The following is an 8,799-nucleotide window of genomic DNA, read 5'->3' as shown; positions in this document are numbered from 1 at the left end:
ACTTTGCCGGGTACTTTGACTTTCCACAAATACTTCCAGGATGTCCCCTCCGCGTGATCGCTTGATGATCCGGCTGTTTCCTCCAACCAAGCCTCTCTCCGTTGCCTAGTTGAGACGAGCATAGCATAAGCAGAACGGACTGTAAAGACTCCCGTTTTCTCATAGTGCCAAGACCAGAAATCGGCGACCACTAGTGCAGAACTGGGCAATAGCACCGGTTCGTAAGGCCCTTTAGTGCCGGTTTGGTAACCGGCGCTAAAATGTAGGCACTAAAGCCCCTCCCCCCTTAGTACCGGTTCAGCACGAACCGGTGCTAAAGGGCAACCACGTGGCATGAGCCAGCTTCGGGGGCAGGGAACCCTTTAGTACCGGTTGGTGTCACCAACCGGTATTAAAATGTTGGGGGGTTTTGGGTTTATGATTTTTTTTTCATTTAATTTTATGTTTTCCATTTAATTATTTTTCGTTTGCCGGTAGTTTACGATACTACATATTAAACATGTTATGCATATATATAAATAGAATTTCTAGTAGAACTGATCATATAGAAAGTCTATTTAAGACCCAGTGTAAAGAATAAGTTATTCTTCACCCTGGTCCTGAGCCAGACCTTACGTCCAAGTGTCCAACCAAACCGCCCTGTTAAGCGATTGTAAGAAATCCCATCGTCCCTTGCAGTAAAATTACATCTAGGTTGAGGTAATTTTACCTTTTATATGCATTGATGACTCGAACCCAGCCACCTCCCCGTCCTTTTTCGATCTGGTTCGAACATTTTTTTATTTTTAGAAAAGAAGCTGCGAACGGTTTCGGAGGTATCGACGGCGAACAGCGGCATGGTGCTCAGCGGCTTGGCTAGGTCTTGGCTAGCGCCATGGTTGGTGTTGGCGGTGCAGGCTCAAAGGCGTGGTGCTCGGTGGCATCGGCGATGGGGTTCCTCGGTTCCGGGCAACGCAGCGGGCCTACATCGACTGCGACCGCTTCGTCATCTGCGCCGGCCATGGCGGCACTGCTCCATCTCGCGGGCTACGGCGGTACTGTTCCATCTAGCGGGCTATGGCGGCGTCACGGTGAGCTCTCGGCACTTTGGTTCATTGCCAGGATTTTTTCCCCTGTATTTCTGCTCCCGTCCTCTGCCAGTCCAGAAATTCTACATCCGTGTCTATCTAGGAACTTGGGCATAATCGTGGGCACGACTCGCCGGCTGCGGCTGCTGCCATGGTGCTAGGTTGTGGCCTTTTTCAGATTCGGCGTGTATTGATGCATCCCTGTGCTAGGTTCCTGAAGTTGGTTTTCAAAGACGAGTTGTCACCAGATATAACTTGCCTTCTTATATTTCAGTTGATAAAACATTTCGAAAAGGGGCGCTTTATTACTAGTTGATAAAACATATAGGGTAATTAGTATTACTTCTACATTTCAGTCCACTTCAACTCTTGCTGATTTATTTTTGTTTCTGCTTTTACAAACAATGCTTTAACCATTGTTTTTTGTGTTCGTGTTGTAGCTTGCTGTGGCCTAAGGTGGGCTCAAGCCTGAATCTATTAGTTTAGATTGTATTACTTTTCTCACTTGAGTTGTCCAGTTTTAATTTGTGTTGCTCCAAACCTAGTATTTGCAGTTGCCTGTTTCGGAGATCCAAGTTCTGCGTCAGATTTCTGTCGTCAAAGGTAAATCCTTCTAGTTGATGCATATTATGGACTACCTGTGCCGTTGTCTCATAATTATTAGGCCCCAATTTCTGATGGAATTTTTCTTCCATTAGCCTTTTTATTTCCTTCAGAAATACATTCAACTTGTTTGGGGGGGGGGGGGGGGTCTACTTATAAGCATTTGTCTACTAAAGGTTGATATTCTAAAGATGCTCTTGCTGCAATACAATGTTGGCATGCAATGTGCTTAGCTATATTACTAACCAGTGACTAGCTATGCAACTTTTCATGTAAAATAAAAAGAAAAACTTAGCTTACTTTCTGCATGTGGACAAGGCATAATTTCTGATCCATCATAATTTTTTTTGAAAGATCCGGGGTTACCGGCTTTATTGATTTAGGAGAAAGCAAGCGGGAAAACAGTGGTGATCAAGCGATCATGGTTACAAGAGGCGGATCAAAGACTAAAAATAAAGCACGCCGTCGACTATCTCACTACATCTCCCCCAAAGGGGGGCTCAAGATAGCGTGCACCCGCCAGTCGCCACAAATCCAAGCTTCCCCTGATGGCACGCAGGACATCTTCCGTCCGCGGCAGCTTATTTCTGAAAATGCAATCATTCCGCTCCTTCCAGATTTCCTTGGCAATCATCAAGAACATCGACTTGAGACCCTTCTTAAATCCAGCCGCTGTGAGAGCGATCAGCCTCTGGCAGTGCCTGTGTGAGCCGTGGTGCATCTCCCGCTTCTCCTTCAAGGCTGCGCAGCCGACCCTGGTGGACGCCGTCTGCCAGATCGAGGAGGAGAAGGGGCAGTCCCAAAGGAGGTGCGTTGAGCTCTCCAGGTTTCTGACGCAGATCCATCATAAAATGGATCTTTTTTCTTCTGATCAAGCGATGCATTTGTTCCTACCAGACTAGAATGCATACATCACCATTTACTACTAAAACAAGAATCATTTATCGAGTCTCTTGTTTCTACTGGAGTTTACCTGTTTAACATCAGTTTTCGCGCATTCTTGAAACAAGCATAATTGTATAATTATTGCCTAGGCATTGGTTCTACAGGGATCCATATCAGCATTTTTTGCTAAAGATTCTTATAAATTGTAAGGCATTGCTTTTGGTCTTCTTTAACATGTTTTCTTGTCATCAGGGTAATCCATTCAAATATGACTAATTTGTTTCCTTTCACTTTTTACCACTGTACCACTTCCACATTTATTTACTTCCATTTTTTATTTATTCATCTACATGATTATCTGCATGATTTTCCATCAGTTGCATAACTAGTCTGCTCTTGAGCATTCTGATTTGTTATTAGGTAGCTGCAAGCGATTCATTACTAACAAAACTCTACCTAGAAGCTACTCTCTCTGTAGTCACCTAAAACATCTTATAAAAGTTTAGAGTGAGTATATTTATTTGGTTGGCCATGGTATGCAGGTGGATGAACCAGCTGCTTGCTCTGTGATGCTCCATCATATATAGATGTACATAGTCCAGGGAATGAGAAGTGAATGCACTACCGGATCAGGAGGTGGGCACCAAGATCCAGCAAAGAGCAACTCCTGGTGGTTGTTATGCACAGCCTCCTCCGGCGACTCCGGCCGACCAGTAGCAAAGAGCAGTGGCTGCGGAGGAAGCCCCAACAACTGAAATGGCGCATCAACCAGACGCTCCGTGACGTGCGGGGATCAGTCGCCTGCAAAATGATGCTATTTGGTGCGGAACTGTGAAAATTAGAGCTTTTTTGGGGTTCCCGGGTTAGTGCTGTTACGCCTTTGATCCGTTCCATCTATTGGTGTGGTGGATCTGAGGATTTTTAGCCAGTAAAGTTTATCAGAACGGATTATGATGCATTTGATTGTGTCAATTACATGGGTGCTGGAGTGTCTCCCTCTAACCAAAACTGAATGGGGAAAGCAGAGTAGTATGAGTATCATCAGTGTATTTACATTTGGTAATGCAATATGATGCAGGCGCACCTATCCATGGATCTCATTGTCCTTTGATGTGAAACTACATATTGCAGAAAAAGATGTTATATGCGTGAGGCTCTTCCCATAAATTGATTTTAAATTTACTATTCACTTGCCTATTAGTTTGTTTGTAGGATATTTGCTATATCCAGTTTTACCTAGTGATATCCTTTATTTTTTTATTTGTCCCAGATATTACCTTATGCTATATGTTCTTCTCGGTTGTTGGCTTCTTGTATCTGAGAATCATCCTTAAACTGGGGTATAGAGAAGTGCAAAATGACTATTCTATTTCTGAATCTTTCTCTAATGCGTTTGCTGTTACTTGATGTTTTTTTTATGATTCCTGGCAGGATGGAGCTTGGTTGGGTCAGTAGGTAGGTACACGAAATAATTTTTAGAAACGTAGCTTTATCCAAGAATCAGTAATGCCGTAACAACTTTCATACGCCAATTGCTTCGTTACATGCAGGATGTAATTTATCTGCATGCACGTCCTAAAATTACCTCGCTCCCTTTTGTTTACGGTGGAAACCGGTCCCTTCCTTCGTACTGTAATTTTATCTCAAGTGCTTTGTCTCTTACGTTTTCAAGTTCTGCCCGTGAAATTGAGTTGGGGTGAGGAATAAAAATTCCGACCCAGGGTGAAGAATAAGCTGTGAAGAATAAGCTATTTTTCTTCACCCCAGTCCATCGACCGAGCTCCTCGCAAAAAAAAAAGTCCATCGACCGAGGCATGTTCTGGTTAAGCAAATCTCGACCGATATAAAATTCTGTTGCACTGCCGTAAATTTACCTTTATGGCAGTGGTTAAGCAATTCTCCCCGTACCTATTTGTTTTTTTTTTCTAATCAGCTATGACCTATGAGCAGTTAAGCGACCGGCGGGTGGGCTCGACACGGTTCCTCTCACCCCGGACCATCCTCTCCGGCGACGATTGCTGAGGCGGCGACAGCGATGGCGACGGTGCCGGAGGGACGATCGGGAGGTCCACTCCCCTCTCTCGTACGTGGAGTACCCCCCCCCCCCCCCCCCCCCTTTTTTTTTCCCTCGTCATGCAGTAGTGACCATGAGGGGAATTGGGCACTGCAACGATTCAGTGCGAGATCGGGGACGGCAACGTCCTTCTCCGGCGTCCATCTCCATCGCCGGTGGTGTTCTCTCTGGTAAGATCTTACTCCAGTACCTTTCCCTTTCCTCCTCCATGAATTTCTAATTTTTTAGGGTTAGGGTTCTTGATTTTTTGGGAACGGGGCTAAGAAAGAGGAAGAAGTCCAAGAAAGGAGATGAATGAAAAGAGGGAGCTTGCATACTGAAGGGGGTGATGGAGTAGACCTTCGCTCAGATGTGAGATCAATTCGAGGAGGGGATGATCATGCAGGAGGAGAAGAAGAGGACGAGCTCAACGCTGCGGAGGAACAACACTAGAGTATCTTCCAAGATTCAGCCCTGTTTCTTGACATTTTTTTTCTATTTCGGATGAATTGTTCCTTATTTCTTCTTTGGAGCTCCATTGCTACAAAAAAAGGAGCAATGCCCAGCCGTTTTCACTTGGTGGAGTTGGGATGCTGCTACTGTATTAGGATGGTCATCCCATCATTGTGAATCTGCCCTGTTGCAGAATAAGGCGCAGAAGGAAACCAGAAAGGGCAAAGCACAAGAAAGTGTGAAAATAACAAGCCACACACTGTGAGCAACTAAGAATCACTCCCAAAAAGAAGCACAAATCATTGAAGCCCAAGTAATTGTGATCTTAATGCACAATGTCATTGACTTCCTGATAGGGAGTATAACGTTTTGTTAGATTTCAAGTCCATCAAACCACTGTCATCAGGGCCGATCATACCTCTAAATAGAAAGAAATGTAAACCTTTGGATTCAATGATCTTGCTAAAGGATACAAATGTGTCTTTTCTTAAATGTAAGGTATTTGATGGCTCCATTTGGTCAAAAATTTCTTCCCCTGTTTCATTACATAATTTGTAGAGAAATCATGGTGCTTAGCATACTTCTCTTGCCTTCAAAGTTCAATTTCTAAGACAATGGAGATGTCGTGCCTTGTTTTATTAGGAATGATGCATCCAGAAAAACGTTCTCATATTATGGAACAGAGGGAATATTTGTGATATATCCCTGTAGGCAACAGATAATGTTAGTTTCCAGTAGTGCCAATTGGCTCCTATCTGAACTTTATTTTTGAGATGCACTTCCATGTCTGTGAGACCAATTCCCTCTGTTCCATAACAGACCTATCTTTCACCATATTTGCTATTAACTGTAGTTTTTCTACATTCAGGGGAACGATGTATGCAAAGAGTGTGACATCATACACCTTCAGGTGATGCCTGTAAGTTACCTGAATAGTTTAGGACTTCCATCATTTTACTTTGACAATAATACTTCCTGAGTTCACAAATTATATAATATGAAAACTTGCAACATCCAATGCTTTTAGTTGAACGCACATTCCATCATATATTTCTAAGCTAACATGTTATCATTTTTATGGCAGGCGCACTGACCTAGAATAGCGTAAGAATGACCACTCAACTAGCTAGTGTTTGAAACTTCAATTCCATGTAGAGATACCCAACCCAGCAATTTGAAGTCTCTTTTTTCTATACAAATAAGTCTCCCTGGCTCCATTTTATTAAAAATCAAAGCACATCGATTCTTATTTCTTACAATATGTGCAGAGTACAGCAGTGTACTACGTTACTAAAAAGAGGTAAACCTCGCCTGGAGTCCAAAACTACAAGATGTCTGATGACGAAAAGATACACGCTCCTCGCACCATAGCAGATAGATGAATATTAGCACACTGGTATTGCCTCATTTAGTCAGGCTGATTTATCAAAAGCGAATGATATTGGATTCTGTACCCCATCAATTATGGAGTTATGGTATCAGTTTTTGTTCTAACTTCTCATGAATACACATCAATTATGAATTGATTTTATTAGCAAATGGATACTAGCCAGCAATTTTATTTCAGTTATGAAGATGATGTTATTATTTTCTAATGCATGCTACCTGCTGATCAGGTGGGTCCACCTCCAGTCACACAAGTATTATTTCTAATGGTCGAAGAACTACATCTTCAGTTTAAGCAGTAAGAGCCGTATTCAGGTTATATACATGATCAGAGACAATTTTATTCATGATATAGCCTGATTTCAGACCGCGGTTCTTAAATATGGTTTGGCAAGATTTAGGAAACAGAGTTTGGCCTTTTATATTTTTCATTCATACCATCCATCCGGCGTGTTATGGGTTCATGTGATTCCGATGAATTTGGTACATCCGAAATCCATCTGTGGTGTCTTTGATTTCAACATTGTTTCCAGTTTTAGGTTTGCGAAGCCTATTAACCGTTCAAGTGTTATATGCAGGGCCGGGCCCATAGTTGTACAGAATGTGCGGCCCGCACAGGGCCCATAAATTCTAGGGGCCCCAAATTTTTACATAGGCTATGTATAGCTGCTCCTAGCCCTAAAAATGTATAGACGTTCCTGGGCGTTGGGCCATGCACAGGCCGCTGCTCGATCGGAAACAGGATCGTGGGATCTATCGCAAAAGCCACTCGCGGTGCTACAGCCTACAGGAATCCTGCCGCTGGCGACGGGCGACACAGCGAGTAGGCAACAGTTCCTCTCCTCTGGTCAAAACAAAATCAATCTCATCCAGACTCCAGAGCGCCGGCGCAGTTCCTCTGGCTATGCAAATTCAGTTTATGTGCTACATGAATCTTGTTGATGACGTATGAGCAGCTCAGTGATTCAGTATTGATGATTGTTGTCCAAAATTCATTTGTCTTGCTATGCAAATTCAGTTTACGTGATGTCCAAATGTCAGTGTTTTGTTGTCCAAAAATTTAGTGTTGGTGTTATCCGAATTTCAGTTTATATGATGTCTAAATTTTAGTTTATATGCTGTCCAAATTTTCAGTGTACTTCCCCTGCTATTTTACTGCCATTTAACAAATGATTTGCTGCCTTTTATCAAGTGCTTCAATGCACCAAGGTTGGCTTTAACCCTCTGTTCTCTTATGTTTTCCTAGGCACCAATGAGCTGGCCTTGTTGCAAGGATGAATCTGCTGATCTCGTAATCAATGGAACAAAAGGTACTGAGTATTTACTATTTGTACTGAAATACTACTATTTTTTGTGAATTACTGAAATACTACTATATATGATTTGGGAAAAATAATCTGGTCTCTCATTTAGCTTAGTCCACCTATTTTTTTTCTTCGTAGCTCCATCATCAAAAGATAAACCCCATTTTAAAGTTTGGCACAGGGCCCCAAATATTACCGGCCCGGCCTTGGTTATATGTGCTTGTGTGTTGGTACACTTGTGAGAAAATATTCTGTTTGTCAGGTATCTGTTCAAGCGGATGATGGTTTATGTACGAGGGATAGACATTAACGTCTCCGTATGTATGGTGGGTACTAGTAATGTTGAATTGAAATTTCAGGCTTTCTTTTTCTAGTAACCAGAAGCAAAATTTAGGTTTTGGTGAGAAGAAAAGTGAACCTAAAGGGTGCAGTACTATTAATAGGATACTATATGTTGGTTACAGCTCATGGATAGTAATGTTTCAGTCGCTGGAGAGCTTGCTGAACAGATGAAGTTGACGTAAAATCTCTGGTCACCTGCAAATTTAGCTCCTTGAAGATCAAGTTCAGCAATAGTCAGTTTCAAGTTTGGTAGTATTCAGTTTTGTAATACAGTAGTGATTTCTGAATTTTTCATGCTGCTGGTTACTTAGGGCTAAGTAGCACTCAATTGTGTCCAAACGATTTTTATTTGTAATTGCGAGGATGGTTTTTATTATGTGAGATAATTAGCAGAACCACAACACAGAATCTATTTATTAGACCACTTTGTTGTTCCGCTGTTAACAAAATATTCATAGCGTACAGAATGTATTGCGTATATTTCTTATTGTTACCAAAAATACATTCCACAGAATGGTGATAATGGCCTGTGTTACTTAAATCATTTCTATATTTCATTTTTACTAGAGACATGGTGTACTAAGTCCAATAGAGATAGTAAAAGAACTAACGAAAAATACATCAAATAAGGAACGCAGCCTTATATCTAAAAAATCAAGAACGCCCAGCTACTATAAGATTACTCGAGTGGCCGTAAAATTATGTC

General features: G+C 42.1%; 1 protein-coding gene and 1 long non-coding RNA gene across 6 annotated transcripts; both read left to right on the top strand.

Moving 5' to 3' along the window:
* The first annotated feature begins 655 nt into the window (after positions 1-655).
* LOC123129256 (uncharacterized) lies at positions 656-3,782 on the top strand. Its single transcript, XM_044549517.1, has 4 exons — positions 656-1,070; positions 1,613-1,670; positions 2,025-2,478; positions 3,098-3,782. Exons 1-3 carry the CDS (start codon positions 875-877, stop codon positions 2,377-2,379), a joined length of 609 nt encoding a protein of 202 aa, XP_044405452.1. The 5' UTR covers positions 656-874; the 3' UTR covers positions 2,380-2,478; positions 3,098-3,782.
* A 723-nt stretch (positions 3,783-4,505) lies between these two features.
* On the top strand, positions 4,506-8,496 carry LOC123051095 (uncharacterized). 5 transcript variants are annotated; one of them, XR_006423941.1, is made up of 3 exons: positions 4,507-7,270; positions 7,694-7,757; positions 8,014-8,496. It is a non-coding gene; the product is annotated as an uncharacterized lncRNA (long non-coding RNA). The 5 variants fall into 5 exon arrangements; XR_006423943.1 differs by having other exon boundaries at positions 4,507-7,757; positions 8,014-8,077; positions 8,238-8,496; XR_006423940.1 differs by having other exon boundaries at positions 4,507-7,757; positions 8,014-8,077; positions 8,216-8,496.
* Positions 8,497-8,799: the final 303 nt, after the last annotated feature.

The sequence above is a fragment of the Triticum aestivum genome, chromosome 1A (assembly GCF_018294505.1).
Source record: "Triticum aestivum cultivar Chinese Spring chromosome 1A, IWGSC CS RefSeq v2.1, whole genome shotgun sequence".
Lineage (NCBI taxonomy): Eukaryota > Viridiplantae > Streptophyta > Magnoliopsida > Poales > Poaceae > Triticum > Triticum aestivum.
The sequence above is the reverse complement of the archived record's forward strand: the minus strand, read 5'-3'. Positions and strand labels throughout refer to the sequence as shown.